At 39.8% G+C, this 16,635-nt stretch overlaps 1 protein-coding gene across 1 annotated transcript in view; it reads right to left on the minus strand.

The window, feature by feature from the left end:
* Window positions 1–3,081: 3,081 nt before the first annotated feature.
* Window positions 3,082–16,635, minus strand: part of PUS7 (pseudouridine synthase 7) — a 51,410-nt gene continuing 37,856 nt past the window's right edge. Inside the window, exons 8-16 of the mRNA XM_065938712.1 lie at window positions 16,481–16,609; window positions 15,698–15,823; window positions 12,128–12,189; window positions 11,129–11,289; window positions 9,745–9,871; window positions 8,430–8,531; window positions 5,821–5,950; window positions 4,788–4,879; window positions 3,082–4,185 (exon numbers count right to left, since the gene is read on the minus strand). Coding sequence (XP_065794784.1) covers window positions 4,049–4,185; window positions 4,788–4,879; window positions 5,821–5,950; window positions 8,430–8,531; window positions 9,745–9,871; window positions 11,129–11,289; window positions 12,128–12,189; window positions 15,698–15,823; window positions 16,481–16,609 — 1,066 coding nt within the window. The 3' untranslated portion in view covers window positions 3,082–4,048. The remainder of the gene's footprint in view (window positions 4,186–4,787; window positions 4,880–5,820; window positions 5,951–8,429; window positions 8,532–9,744; window positions 9,872–11,128; window positions 11,290–12,127; window positions 12,190–15,697; window positions 15,824–16,480; window positions 16,610–16,635) is intronic.

Below are 16,635 nucleotides of genomic sequence, written 5' to 3' on the forward strand. Positions count from 1 at the left end.
AATGTGATTATTCAGACACTTCAGTTCAGTTCAGTCGCTCAGTCGTGTCCGACTCTTTGTGACCCCATGAATTGCAGCATGCCAGGCCTCCCTGTCCATCACCAACTCCCGGAGTTTACTCAAACTCATGCCCATCGAGTCAGTGATGTCATCCAGCCATCTCATCCTCTGTCGCCCCCTTCTCCTCCTGCCCCCAATCCTTCCCAGCATTAAGGTCTTTTCCAATGAGTCAACTCTTTGCATGAGGTGGCCAAAGTATTGGAGTTTCAGCTTCAGCATCAGTCCTTCCAATGAACACCCAGGACTGATCTCTTTTAGGATGGACTGGTTGGATCTCCTTGCAGTCCAAGGGACTCTCAAGAGTCTTCTCCAACACCACAGTTCAAAAGCATCAATTTTTCGGTGCTCAGCTTTCTTCACAGTTCAACTCTCACATCCATACATGACCATTGGAAAAACCATAGCCTTGACCAGACGGACCTTTGTTGGCAAAGTAATGTCTCTGGTTTTTAATATGCCATCTAGGTTGGTCATAACTTTCCTTCCAAGGAGTAAGTGCCTTTTAATTTCATGGCTGCAGTCAACATTTTAAATTACATATGCAGCTCACATATTTCTATCAGATAGAGTTGCTCTAGAAAAACATTTAGAGCTTTTATGAGAATGGTGAGTACGTGTCAGAGAACAGGGCTCTGAATAACCTCTCCCATTACAGCTTTCTGCTGCCACCTCTTTCATATACTGGTCACTTGGAAGGAGTCTTCAGTATGGGTGAAAAATCTGTAACACAGTCATCACAGCACTCCTCAAGACAACAGAACCATATGAACCCTAAACCCTTCTTGTTTTCTATAGCTGCTGCTTTCATAAGAGGCCATCGTGTGTGCCAGCCAGGAAGGAAAGTTTTTAATGAGGGCAGCTAAGACTTTTTCCTGGTTAAGCCATCAGTGCAAGCCCTGAACCTAACAGCACTGTAACCCCACTTGCACCTGTGGAACGCATGCACCTGAGCATTCGCCTTTCATCGTTAGCATCACTGGATGTCGCACCTCCCATGTATCTTGGGTGACGGATTTGTTACTCAGAGCAGTGCTATCTTAGTACCCACACATACGGCAATGGGGCTGCTGAACTGTGCCTAGTGTGACTGGGAAACTGAAGTTTAAGTTTTATTTTTAGTTAAGTTTAAATTAACCACACGCGCCAAGTGGCTGCTATACTGCCCAGAACACTACAAGCCTACATACAGCCTTGCTTCCCCAAATGTGGTGTGCAGACCAGTAGCGTAAGCACCTCTGGAACTTTGTTAGAAACACAAATCTACCTGGACTCCCTGAAATATCGTGCACTGTAACAAGACCAGGTGATTTCTATGCACACTAAAGTCTGGAAAGCGCTTATTCAGAGTAGGGGGTCTTAGCTGAATATTTCACTGAAGTGCAGAAAACTGTATGAAAAGTTGGCACATATGTGTGTGTGTGTGTGTGCACTGAGTGTACACACGCTTTACCCTTTTCTTTCCCCTGGAGACAATGTCCATACTTTTCCCTTGATTTTCCAAGGAGTTTGCCATTCAAAACAGAGTTTTATCCTACAGGAATGTAGCCCCATAAAACAGGAAAGCAGATTTCACTGAATAAAGAAAAACCTTTCAATTATCCTTTGTTTTGCAAGTATGGTCTTCAATTTATGAAGGGCAGAAACTGGCCATCCCCGTCTTTGAGGTTCTTCCACTGTATTTTCACCCATGCTAACCACAGAGTACAACGCTCCTAGACTGTTTTTACGTCTCAAAATACCACACGTACACACATTAGCACAGATAAAAAATGTTAGTATAACATTTATGTATATTCTATTTTGTATTATGTACCCACACTCATACCCTTATTTTTTAGCACAAAACTGACCACAAAATGCATCTCAAGGCAAATACATACCAGTTTGTGCTAATCTGTACAGCCTGGAACAACTGGTAGAGTTTTAAGTACGGATGGGTTGTTGCAGCTGCTACCAATTTTTCAGTTGATTCGGGAATCAACCAGGAAAAAAAATTTTTTATTAGTATCATAGCTGTCTAGTTATTACCTACTACATAAAACCATGAACAAATCAGCTGGTCAGACTATGATTACTGAGCTTACTTTTCTATTAGTAAATGGAACTGCTTTCACATTATAATAAGAAATACTCATCCTTTATTATTTTCAGGTAAAAATTTAGGAAAACAAAGATTTTTTTTTTTCAAAGATACTTTTATGTTAAGGATGAAGTTGCTGCCAGGCTTCATTAATCTGCCTCAGGAATCCTGTCACCCGCCTCCAAGTGTTAACAACAAAATGCTAAGGCAATGATTTCTCCCAGTAGACCAAATCCCTACGACTAATTGTCCCCAAGTCTCAACATGGCTCTGAGAATCTGCCGTGAACCATTATTTTCCACTGGTGTTTAAGAGGAGACATATACAAATTGGTAGTCGGCTTATGCAGCCAGGAAACTTAACTTGTCACAAAGAGCCATAGTACTTAAAAAATGAAGAAAATATAAGTTTAGCCTCACTTCTTTTTTGGGGAGTAATGTAAATTTATAAACGCAGAAGTACTGAATGTACTTGCAATATGTAGAGTTAGGCTCCCATAATAAATACTTTCTCACTAATCAGTCTGATGAAGAATAACTTGCTAGCACTGGAAAGTACAAACAGTCCAATATACATTTAATACTTTTGGTCCTTGTGAGGCAAAAGATTCTTCCACTGCCAGACAGGGGATGAACAACATCCACATTCCCCTGGTGTGATGCTCCTGGCAGGGCAACTTTTCTCCATCCCTGTCTCTTCCATCGAGAAGGCACGCTGGAAGGCGAGTGAGTCATGCTACTGTAAGAATCACCTTGCCTACAGTTTCACAGGGTCTATCAGTCCTATAATTCCACACGCCGTCATTATCCCACAATCGGTCATGACTCACCTTTTCTGAGGAGTCCTTGTTCACCTGGTTCTTTGCCTTCAGCAAGGCCAAGATTCTCATTTGCATTCAGTTTTAGGTTTTTATGTCATTTATTAATATTACCAGTAGGACAGAGTTTTAAAAAAGATTTATTGTATTTGATTCTAGAAATGATAGAAAATAAAAATTGATACAATAATGTCACACACCCTTGGAAAGGCATATTTATGCTTTCGTACCAGAGCACAGTTTGATGCATGGCCAGAACTGGAAAGACCTCTGCCATGGGTAACAAAGGGAAAGCTGCTGATAGGAGGAGCCCTTGTTAAGTTTGTAAAAGTTTTCTTCTCTGTCATTTATTTTGGGCAAATATCAGTCCAGCGGAAAGAGTTAACATAAAAGGCACCTGGAGTAAAAATTAGACCTTAACTAAAAATAGCTGCAGATGTTTACATAAAGAAAAAAGCCCTATTGATGCAACTCTCCTGCAAGGCAATGATAATAATAAATGCAAAAGCTATTGCAATCAGAAAGTCTATATACACTTAGTTGAACCTGGTTTATGGATAATAACAATCACTTTTGTGTTTATAAACCTGTGGATGTTTTACCACCATTAATATGAGCATAAGTACCGTTATTTATATTTATAGGGTTTTTCTGAGGGGAGTGGTGTCACTAATTATTATCCATAGTCAATATTTGTTTCATTGCATTTTCTCTTAAAATGCATTGCTTTGTATACATTCAGAGATGCATTAAAAATTCCTATTGCCCTTCAAGAATGTAGCAAAATATAAAACTGCTACTTTAAACCAAATTTCTTTAAAATGATTATAAAGCCAATAAAAGCTGACATTTTGCTATGATTTAAGCACCTGAAATATTCTAACCAATTTATAATCTCTGAACTAAAATGAGGTGCCTCATGATTTCTATATATGTACAAATATTGCAAATTAAGCTAATAAAAACTTGGAAAAATACAAATAGTCTTTTACTACAAAGATCCAAAATCCACACAGGGGCCTGCACTAAGAGGAAAATGAACAGGATGCCAGCAACACAAGTTGGCATTTTCTAATATGGGGACACAGGCCTCAGCGGAGCCAGGTGGTGTTCAGCTGGGTCTGGTTCTTGATGCTGGTATCCATTTTAAGCACTTCGCGAATGGCCATGGTCGCGTAGGTAGAAGGAGGGAGAGAAAAATCCATCTTCAGAGCTCTGTATTTGCCTTCTGCCAGGCAAGAAAGGAGACAACAGACAGAAAAGTAAGGCAGCTGCAGACAGCCTGGTATGAGTCACGTAATCTCCATACACAAAGAACTGTGGTCCTTTCCTCAGCTTGCTTCCCAGAAAAGGAGCATGGAAGAAAGGGATCTGTAAGTAGAGGATTCAGCTGACTCTCTACAGTAATTCTACCTGGACCCTTCCTAAAAAGGGTGGGTGACAGAAGAGAAAACCCATGTACAATGTTTTCACCACACGGTGAAACTGGACAAAGAAAAGGCAACAAGAATTTGAAGGTGACAAGGCAGACAATGTCTTAGACTCTCATGCTGGATTTTCACTCATCTTTGTTAACTCTTTATGGTGGGGAGAAGGATATTCAGTCACATGATACTATAACCACCTATAATGTTCATTCATTTTCAGTGCACAACACTGCTTTAATCACTGACCTCCAGCTATAATCTTAAAACTAAGAAGACAAAACGCAAAATAGAAATCACAGACTGGGTTGGGAGGTGGTGGGTGATGGTAAGTTTTTTAAAAATATGTTTCTGTATGAGAAAACATCTCCAAGTTGACACAGAACTGATGGCGAAGTAAACTTACCAGAAGCAAACACTGGTGGTGGTTTACCTTCCAGGTTGTCCACATCTGTGTTGAAGAGTGGAATTTTAGGATCATCATATGCAACAACTTCCCTTCAAAACATATAAAGAAAGAAAAGTGTGAATGTGAATTTCTATAATAGGTACTAGGGTGCTCATCATCATTTGCTTAAGAAAAACACATAGGCCTAGTATAGATAATTCTAGGTGAGACTATTCAGTAACAGAATAAGGCTAGATTTTATATACAAATACTACACAGCAAAGTGACAGATAATGGCAATCTATGTGAAAGACGAGAGATGTTTCCCTAGGATGGAAATTCTTTTGTATGTGGTTGATATGTAGTAAACTTCACTTGGCAGAGCTGTGCCTGAATTAATCACAGCATTTATATTTTTTCCAGAGTGGTTATCACCATTAACAACACCATGTCATTTTGAGAAACTGCTCTCCGGAGCAGGCAAGAGCAAGGACAACTCTGCCAACCTCTTCCCGCAATCCAGAAGACAGGAGGGAGGAGGCCAAGGGAGAAGACGAGACAGAGAGAAGGAAATGACAGCATTTCCTGACGGTGGGCAGCTGGTCCAGGCTTTAAGTTTTTAATTATCAAATAAAGTTTTACATAATACTAAGTATTAAGGTATTTTAAAATGGGTTAATACAAATGCCTTTTTCTCTCTAGAAACATGATATTGAAACATTCGTGACAGTGTGGAACTCACAGCTGAGTAAGATAACTAGAAAATATCAAGTTTCTTTAGAAACCGGGAAAAAGTTCATCCTCGGCACGTCTCTTCAATAATTTACCAATATCAATAAGATGTAAACTTAGTCACTTTCACTATATTTGAATTCATTTATCTCCTGATAACTTGAAAAATACTGAATAGTAGTAGTTATGAGAAAATTATTTAACAACAACAGTAACACTCATATACCAGGATGTAAGCACTGAAAAATATTTACGTGATGCAAAAGCTTAAAATCTCACACAGTAATTCAGTTCTATTTCATTCAAGACTATTACTCACCAGCTGACATTCTGAGGACGAATAATGATCTTTCGGTAGGCCCCTGATAAGGAATAATCTCTAATTTTGTGTCTCATGTTGTCAATATCAAGATTGTCTGCTGTGAGCATCTCCCTGTAGGCTTCACTAACTAATAAAAAACACAAAAAAGTTAGGTGGAATGCAGCATGTCAGCAAGCTACCCTGAGCTTGACTACAAAGAAGATAACAAAGTCCAGTTAGATCATCTTAACAAAATTAGTCACATCAATTTATAATCCAACCTGTTCTCTAGAATTAAAATTTACTGCCTTACTAACTAGTACTAGGTGGGTCCAGTTTAGGTTTGTATCCAACTTGTAGATTATCTTTCCCACCAGACACAGTATCTGGGTATAAGGTTCCCAAGCCAGGCACAATAGACCATTTCATCAGAAATTACTCAACTGCAACTTACATGTACTCAGAGTTGGAAGAGACAGAGCCTCAAACTCTTTCCAGAGGAAGGTAGTTATAAATAAAAGTATAAAAATAAGAGACCTGGGAATACCATCTGGCTCACCCTCGCACCTGATGTAGAATCTTTTTTTATAACACCAGAGACAGGCACCCAGCCTTTGCTTGCACGTTGCCATCCGCAGGGAGCTACTACCTTGTGAGGCACGCAATTATTGGAAAGATCTTCCTTTGCCAAATGGACATGCTCTTTGTGTGACTTCTGTTGACTGCTTTCAGACACAGATTAACTGCCCCCTTCCACATGTGTTCATAAGTACTGGGACTTTAAGCCATCTCTTCTCTAGACCACCATGTTCCCCCAAATGTTCTGTAGTCCCCACCGAGTCCTAACCTGCCTTGGGTAACAGGCTTATGTTATAGTAACACTGGAGAGCTTTTATGAAGACTACCACCAAAGTAGTCTTTTCCATTTATACATTTGCTCTTTGAACATAAATGTGAGAATTTACATTTAACCATATTAAATGCCCTCTGTGGTACTTTAAATGCCTTTTAAATACTTACTTTTCATATAATTAACTATTTTGGGTAATACTACTTGCAAACATGCTAATCAGATTTCTTATTCAAGTCATTTGTAAAAAAATGTTAGGCAGACCAGGGTCAAGGAAAGACCTCAAACCCACTTATGAGGACAGCTGGGCTCTCTGACCGAGCGCTGCTATCAAATGCCTATGTCATGAATCCACATGCGGGGACCACCACCCAGCCAGTCTGTGAGCCCTGCCACGGCCACAACGTCCCCACTATGGGCTCTGTCAAAGGCTGTGCTGAGTAAGCGATACCGCCTAACCCAAAGTTTCTGACCTGGAGAGGTACCAGGAAGAAGAAAAGAATGTGTTCTTTTTCTCTCTCGGAAAGAGGGCAAGTGTGGTTCTGAGAACCTCCGTGCCTCCTTCTCTAGCTCCCGGTACCCGTCTCCTGGCTTCCCCACCGGGCCACGCGCACCGTCCACGCAGCACAGGTAGGCCACGTCCTCGGGCACGTGCCTCCCTTACTCGTTCTCCCGCTCTCCTCTAATCCTTCTCCCTCCATGAGGCCAACTTAACACAGCAATGTGATTAAGGCAACATGTAAATGGAAGATAGCCACTCAACTCTTTCATAAGTATTTGCCTTATAAAAGAAGGGTGCTAATCCTCAGCATTCTGTAATTTCAAGGAATATAACATCAATAAGTAAACTAATTCTGCCCTCTCAAGAGAAAAGATTTTTAAACAGGAAAACACCTCCTACAGACCAGCCCTGGTGAGGAGTAAACTTTCAGGGTCAGTTCCACCAAGTTGGTCCCACACTCAGGGCTGCTTCTTTTTCTTCAAGTTCTGAATCCTTAAACAATCATCCCCACCTCCCACCCCCCGCCAATGGCATCCATGAAGGTACAAAAGTAATTTTCAACAGCCTCTGGGACATGGGAAATAAGGGTGGGGAATTTCCAGTTTATAAACTTCTGAGCCCAATGAACAGACATTACTTATATGGTTTAAAAAAAAAAAAAAAAGCTTTTAAAAAAGCAATGTTAAAGTAGAATTGGGGCTTTTCTAGCAACTCGGTCCATAAAGAATCTGCCTGCGATGCAGGAGACCCAAGTTTGATTCCTGGGTTGGGAGGATCCCTGGGAGAAAGAAATGGCAACCCACGCCAGTATTCTTGTCTGGAGAATCCCATGGATGGAGGAGCCTGGTGGCTACAGTCCATGGGGCTGCAAAGAGTCAGATACAACTTAGCAACTAAACCACCACAAAGTAGAATCATTCAATCACTTTCTCAATGATGCTTTCCAAATTCTTCCATCTTTAATAAGAATTAGCAAATTTCAGAAATTTAAATAATAGCGCCAACAATAACAGCAACAACAATAATAATACCAACACTATCACTACCACCACAATCTCCACCATCTGGTTTCTTAATTTAAATCATCCATCTGAATGCATCCATATCAGGGAGACTTTTACAAGTAAACATGGCTTACAGATATTTGAAATCTAAACATTTTTTCCAAGTCTGATGGAAATTAATACTGATTTTCCTGTTCTCTCTCTGTACTCTTGGGTGCCAGTGGCTTAATTATGTTAGACTTTAACTATTTTCCCCATACAGGGAACTTACTTTTATGCTTGGGGTAGATAACATCAAAACCAGGCAAAGGCATTACCACATCATGGATGGAGTAATTATTAACATCATCTTCCTCAATAAAGGTGGCTGTGGCTGAAAATACACCAAAGAATAAATTAAGAATATGGGCAGCATTTTCATGAGCCCAATCTTCTAAAATTGCATACATCTAAGCAATCAGAAATGCAAGCTGATACCTTGGTTCAGTGGCCCATGAAGCTTAAAGAAATTAATTTGGAATATATGCCTTTCTATCTTTTCTATTTATCTATTTAAGAAATAAATATGGATTTAGAAAGAGCAGAAAATGTACAGTAAACTATTTCTCAGCTGCAACCTCAAGCTTTAGGAATACTTTTAGCTTTCTCCTCAAATAATACTACAAAATACAATCTTGAAAGCTATCACAATGAATGCATTTTGCTAGAAGAATAAACTATGGGAAAAAAGACAACCCAGTCCGTATTTAGAGGATGAAATGTGGTGGCACAGGGGAGATTAAAACCCCCCAGATGTGACCAATACTGGATAAGGAAAAATTAAATCAGGAAAAAATTAATTGCAATTTCTGTACAAATGAAAAGCTCTAGTGGATTTACTGGGCACACCTACAGATGAGCAGGCTGTGCCCAGACAGTTTCAGGGCAGACTACACCAGGAGAACATGGACTTTGGAAATAGAGTTAGTTCAATTCCCAGCTTTCTCTTTTTTTAAAACCAGCTGTGGAACCTTAGGGTGAGTGACTGAACCTCGTCTGAAAAACAGCATACTTCACAGCAATACTGTGAGTTTTAAAGTAAAGGGCTTAGAAGGCCTGGCACACAGTAAGGGGTCAATAGCAGATGGGGCTGTCTGCACATTTTATGAACATATCAGGCACTGCGTATGCACTAAAAGTCTATTACATCACAGCCCCCAAGCAAAGTGAGCTCCAGTCTTGTGTTGACTAAAAGAAACTCTTTAAGGCTGACCTAGAACAGCAGGGAGGCTGAAGCACATTCAGAGGTGTAGAGAAGTATTTGACAGACTCAGGTTAGGATCTGGAAAGGGATTTTAGGCAACACTTATTCCAAATCTTATCCTAGTTAAGACAATGGAGCTAAGGTGCATATTTTCAACTCAGAAGCATTTTTCTTTAAAGATAACAGATCTAAACCAGTCAGTCTGAGCTTAAGCTGTCCTTTCATCTCAAGTTTACCATACACAAGCTCTCTATCTTAACCAGAAGCCAGGCTGGATTTTCAGCACTAGTGTCAAACAACCGACTGCAAGGTGGGCTGAGTAAGGATGGGGTCTGCCTTTTACCTCCTTTAAGAACAAGGTCGCCGGGCACAGGCTTCAGCCCATACTCGTCAATCCTCTTGCTCACCATGTTGTTCCACACGTAGCTCTGATAGCTGTGAATGTACATTAAGCGATTGTTTCTTGGTATCTGAGGGGAGGGGAAAAAACAAGCAAGAGGAAAAAAAAAAAGAGAAAAAAAACTTCTGAATACTAAAAGTACTGTACTTGCCCAGACATCCCATTTGTTAAGTGGCGCACCTCATATAAGAAACTCCTAACTCCCATCTCCCATTTTCTCTAAGAGCTTACAGAGACAGTGACTGAATGATGGCAACCAACTTCAGAGACGGAACCCCTCAGGCACAACCAGCAGCAGCTCCGGTTTCGTACCCACACGGTGCAGACGTGAACATGAAGAAAACAAGGGCTTTGGAATTCATACTCTACAGCAGCAGTTCCCAACGTTTCTGGCACCGGTTGACTGGTTTCGGGAAAGACAATTTTTCCAGGGACACAGAGGGTGGGGAAGGCTGGGATGATCCAAGCGCATTATGCTCACTAAGCCACCAGGAGGCGGAGCTCAGGCAACAATGCGAGAGATGAGATAAGGAGTGACTGTAAATACAGATCTCTTATCTATAAACGAGCATCTCGCACTAGACTGCTCACCTCCTGCCGTGCCGCCTGGCTCCTAACAGGCCACAGACGGTGTCAGTCCGTGGCCCAGGGGCTGGGGACCCCTGCACTAACTCAAAGACACAGACTTCAAGTTCAAGGAGCTTACACATCAATCATAGAGCTAACAGTGTTATCTAGTTGTATAAAGGCAAAAGCCTATATGACTGATTGACAACTAATTTCCTGGAACAGGAATCCTGATTTTTTGGCGGTACATCTGGGGAACAACAAGCAAGACTTAACAACTTAAACTTTTAGTCTATTGGGATTACGGTATCCAAACACAAGTATAGGCTATACTCACCAGGATGGTACCCAGAGAAACCACACTAAAATGTAGTCAATCAGACCATTTACTGTGTAACCCTCTCACGGAGGCAGGTTACATTCTGATGCTGGAGAGTGACCAAGAAATGACCTCTATGATGGGTTCTGATTTCTCAAATACCAAGACATTAATACTTCATTTAAATCGAACCTCCTCACACGGATGCTTTTTTCACGCTCTCCATGTTAATCGTCACCGTTCCACTGTCTGCACCCGCCGCCTTCCCTGGTCACCATCCAGGGTCTAAACAAGGACTACTCAGCTAACACAGCTCTCAGAGATCGCCAAAGGAGCCTTATTTACCTTTTGTTCTTTCGAAATTTAGTAAAATTTAAAGATAAAAATTTCAAAGCAGGAAGCGACCTTGAGTCAGGGCCTGACTTCACAAATTGCACTCACTATGCCAAATGCAGAGACTATATTCTTCATTCCGTATTTTGAAAGTCCTCGGAGAAGCTGCCCTTCCACACACCTTTTGACAGGTAGTTTTCGGAGGGCAGCGGCTGGGTCTTTGGTCTTCGCCCATTCTTCCCTGCATTTAACCAAGTACCCCTTTTCAGCTGGAGGGGGGGAAAAAGCTGTGATTAAACAGTTTGTCCAAAAGACAGACTTTCATAACTTAAAACATTTCACAGAGAAGACAAAATTAGGAACTGCTATTTGTGACAGAGGTACTTGGAAGAGCTTCTGCTCACCTGAGAGCAATAATCAGAAATGAAAAGACAGGAAAGGCAGAGAGCTTACAGAACTAGATGGCTTTCATGCTACCATCTCAGGACTTAAAGTCAACCACTGAGCACTGCCAAGCCGACTCAACATCAGACAAAACCCAGGCAGCCCTTTCTTCCTTCCCTCTCTTTCTACTGCATTGTCAAATGTAATAGGAAACTTTCCATAAAATTAGACCACCTTATCTCTTTTTAATGTGCAAATGAATAATCAATCATCTACAGTGGACATAATTATTTTGGTGATTTATAAAGTGATACTTAAATTCTTTTTCAATACAGTATGACATTAGAATTTCTAATGAACTCTTCAAACAAAAATTCTCTGTGCTTTCTCCAAGTTTTTATATTATATTACACTCTGTTTTTATAACAAATTAACCACCACTGAAATCTGTTTGGATTCCTGTACGTTCAGAGATTTAGTAATGCACAAAGAAATGAATGTATTCATTTATGAGTTAATAAATTAGATGAGCTTGAGCTAAAGAGCTGAAAATAAGAGATAAATTATAAGTCTCTAATATATACATAAGACTTGTACAAAAATAAAAATGCAAAAATTCTGAAATAATGACGCCAATATGCACCTATACTTTTATTCAAAGCAATTTCATGAATATTGAGTCATATATTCCTTTTTTTTTCTTAAGATTATTTTTATTCTCACCTCCAGAACGGGGTTTCAATATTAAATCCATGACTTCAGCCCAGGAATTTTGTAGTATAGCTCTAAAATTAAACAGCATTTATTTTACTTAATTTTGCATTAAGATGAGTTTTATCTGCCCAAACTTGTAGAGTCAACAAATCATGTTAACTTTATATATTTTATTAAACTTAAAAGCAGAAAAACTAATATTGATTTAATGACACAGGTTTCAAATGTAAATGCCAAAAGAACTAAAAAGAAAGAAGAAAATTAAGAATATAACATTTATATCATTTAGTATCATCTCATTTTTAAAATGCTATACAGTATAAATACTACCTAGTCATGCTTTAAGCTGTTATACATGGTATTATCTGTATAAGTCAGTCTTTACATATCAATATTTGAAACTTTCAAAAAATTTCTCCCCTGTATTAAAAAATTTCTTGTCTAGGTAAAGAGAATAATACAGTTTATTTTTCTGCATTATAATTCTCACGAAAATGGAAGTATCTTTACTTTTGCTGATTATAAGTTGTACACGTTTCTATAAAATTAAACAGTACAGAAGAAAGGAGGTTACCTGGTATCTAACCTCTAAAAAACAAACACTGTTAACACTTCAGAGTGTAGATTTCAAGACCTGCTTGTTCTTTACATGTATGCTATTTTTCCTTTTCCTTTTATTATACTATCTTTTGCCACACAGATATATCCACATCTGAACATTTTTTCCTCATTAAGATTTCTGGGCTTGGAGTCAGAAAGCTCTTCCCTATCACCAGAAAACAAAAATCCCTCCTATTAATTTTTCTGTTTTTCTATTTAACTAGGGTTTTTATTTTTCATATTTAAGTTAAGCTATATGAGATATTTGTGTTTTATGTAAAATGCTACTGTCTATATTAATGAGACCACATTTTTAACCTACGAGTTAACTAACTAGTAGTTAACTAATCTACTAACTAGTTAGTAGATTTTTAACCTACTAGTACAATGAATTATTCTAAAAGATATCCCACTGCTGGCCATTTTTGAAGTCCTGGAACAAGCCATGCTTCAACAGTCTTAAAAACACCCTCCTGAGTAAAACAGTATTCAGCTGGCCTAGGCCTTCAGTAATATTTCCAAAAAGAGCACAGTGCTAATTCAGGACTAGGTGGTGGTGCACCAAATACCATGAAAAAAAAGACTTCTGTGTCCAAAAATCTTTGTTCTCTGGCTGGCCACTTGACTTTGTAAACAGTTCTACTGAAAACCAGCCATGCTCATTAACCTATGTGCCATCTCTGGCTGCTTTCACCGTGCACCAACAGTGCTGAGGAGCTGCCGGACACACTCTGTGGCCCACGAAGTCTAACTCTTTATGACCTGACCCTCCACAGAAAAAGTGTGCCAACACTTGGTATAATGTAAAACTGCTTAACTACGAGACTTCTTACATTACACTTTTAAGATACTATCACACGCGTGAAGGTTCAGTCTATGTCACCATAGTAAAGATGGATATATGTGGTTTACAGTACGCCATCCTATGTTAAAATGTTTTCTACTTTTCTGATATTAGTATCTTTCCTTTTTTCACCTTCTTTTACAAACCGTGTAAAGTATATATAGCATAAAATTTATCATTTCAGCTATTTTTAAGTGGACAGTTCTGTGGCATTAAGTCCAGCCACACTGTCGTATAACCATCAGGATCATCTGCCTCCAGGGCTCTTCAATCTTTCATGATCAATTCAGGATTCAGTAGACAGGAACTCCTTCTTTCCTCTCCTCACAGCTCCTGGCAACCACCATTCTACTTTGTCTATGAATTTGACTACTCTAAGAATTGCAGATAAGAGGAATTACATAGTGTTTGTCCCTTTGTGACTGGCTTATTTCATTTAGCATAAAAGTCTTCAGGTTTATTCATACTGTAGCATGTGTCAAAACTGCCTTCCTTTTTAAGGCTGCATCCCACTGTATCTATGGACATTCTGTTTATCAGTTCATCTGTTAATGGACACCTATTTGGCTGCTTCTACCATTTGGGTATTGTGAACAATGCTCTTCTCAACATAGGTGTATAAATATTCGTTGAGTGTTTTTATTTCTTTTGGATATACATCCAGAGATGGAACTGCAGAATCATACAGTAGTAGCTCTGTGTTTTAGTTTTTGGGGACTGTCCATATCATTTCTACAATGGCAGTTCCATTTTATATTCTCACCTGCAGTGTGCAAGGGCTGCAATTTCTCCACACCCAACACTTATTTTCTTTCCCTTTTTGTTTTTTTTTTAAATAATAGCCATTCTAACAGGTACAAAGTCATATCCTACTGTGATTTTGATGCACACTTCCCTAATAATTAGTGGTACTGAACATCTTTTCATGTGTTTATTAGTCATCTGTGTATCTTCTTTGGGGAACAGTCAAGTTCTTTGCCCATTTTTAAATTAGGTTTTTTTGTTGTTATTGAATTATACGAGTGGTTTTTGTTTTATTATTTTTTTACCATTCTATGTGGCGTGTGGGATCTTAGCTCCCTAACCAGGGATTGAACCCGGGTCCCTTGGCAGTGAAGCATGGAGCTCTAACCATTGGACTGCCAAAGAATTTCCCCCTTTTGCCTGAGCTTTTTACCCTCACAACACAGCCTCAGAGGTAGAGGAAATACTACATGATATTTTCATTTTGTGCTCTTAAGGATGTGTGAACAAATGCAACTTCATAGAGTCAGCTGCTGAAATCATGGAGTGAAGTTGAGAAGACCCCTCTCCTCTCAGGACTGCAGCTGACAAACCAGTGGGCTCAAGTTGCCTCCCCAAGTCCAAATTTCACCTTTGTTAAAGCAAAGAATCTGAAGTGCCAGGAAGAACATGAACTAAATCGTCTCTCAGATCACTTCCAACTCAAGCTTCCCAATCCTAACTGTCATGTGAATAATCATTTAGGTAACACAGTATCCATGGACAGCAGGATAGTGTAAGTAAGCTTATCAACCCAAGTATTTACTGATGGGATTCCCACCCCAGCTCACCTAGAGGGATTTCCTATTATCACAAAGCTGATCAGAGAGTTCTTAAAATAAATTTTATGTGCTCACTGCATCCTACAACACTTTCTTTAAAGGGTGAGGGAAAGGCATGTACCAGTTTAAGAAATTAGGAAGCACCTGTTAACAGAGACCATAAACTACACGTCTCCTTCAGGCTACCCTGGGCCTGAGTTAACCCAACTGCTACTGCTGGGTCACTCACTGAGCCACGATTTATCTGTGTAAAAGAAAACAGAATCCCTGGATGGGTTATTAGGTGGGAGAGAAAAACTGACTCATCAGGTTAAAGCTCTTTGAACCCTGACTTACTTTTTCATCTTGTACATGAACTATCATAAAATGGAACAAAACTTAGAAGGAGGCTGTGGATCAGTTGGTCATCTAGAAGGATTCGTGTGGTCCAGTTTTCCAGGAAATCTAGAAATAACTAAAAACATCACTGACCAAAAAAAAAAAAAAAAAAAAAAAAAAAAATCCTGCTTCTTTTTTTTTTTTTAAATGAGCAAGTTCTTTCAGACAAAAGTTAAGAAATTAAATACAAACCTTCCAACTTGATATGTGGGGACAGCTGTGGTTCCGAATCTTTGCATTCCGTAGTAGTTGATAAACCCAATCTCCTTGAGAGAGTTCATGGCTTGTTCCACTTGGTTGTCAGTTCCTGTTATATTTCTGGGGGGGCAGTGGGGAGGAGAACGAACCAAATGACCCAGAGAAAAAAATTTACAGGCAAACACACTCAGGGATGCAAATCGTAAGTGACATGGCTTGATCTGTGCCTCTCCCTTGTCCTGTGGAGCTTTCTCTCTACTTCCTGAGGACTTTGACTTTTTAAAAACTTCAAGTGTACACAACACAAAATTTACCATTTTAGCCATTTCTACGTATGCAATATGGTAGCATTAAGTACGTTCACAGTGTTGTGCAACCTCTACCACTATATACTTCCTGAACTGTTTCATCTTCTCAAACTGAAACTCCAGTTACTGAACAGTAACTCTTCATCTCCCCACCTGACACCCCCGGTAACCTTTATTCTACCTTTCTGTGTCTGTGAATCTGCCTATTCTAGGTAGGTGGAAGCGTAGGCTGTCTTTTGTATTTCAAGGAGACGGCCTCACTCCAAAGGTGGCGCTGAGTGAGTAGAGGGGTGGTTGTATTGGTACAAACACTACCGCTGGGTTTGCTCTCCCAGCTCCAGGGACCCCACCTCAGCTTCCTGGGCCACCAAGACCATTGGTGCCAGCTCACTGGAACGAACAACTACTCCGGGGACTCAAGGTGATCCGAGATCCTCCCTGGTCTGTACTCCCCGCCGCAGCTCTTTACCTGAGGACAACCGTGAAGTGATTTCCTTGAAGCTCTCCTAATTTCAGAGGGTTCTTCTGATAGCTGAAATTCCCCAGCTTAAAGTTCATCAAGCACTTGTTCAAGTGGGCAAGTCTTTGTGCAGTTATTCTAAAAAATACAAAATGTAAAAGGAG

The sequence above is a fragment of the Muntiacus reevesi genome, chromosome 6, assembly GCF_963930625.1.
Source record: "Muntiacus reevesi chromosome 6, mMunRee1.1, whole genome shotgun sequence".
In the NCBI taxonomy this organism is placed as follows: Eukaryota; Metazoa; Chordata; class Mammalia; order Artiodactyla; family Cervidae; genus Muntiacus; species Muntiacus reevesi.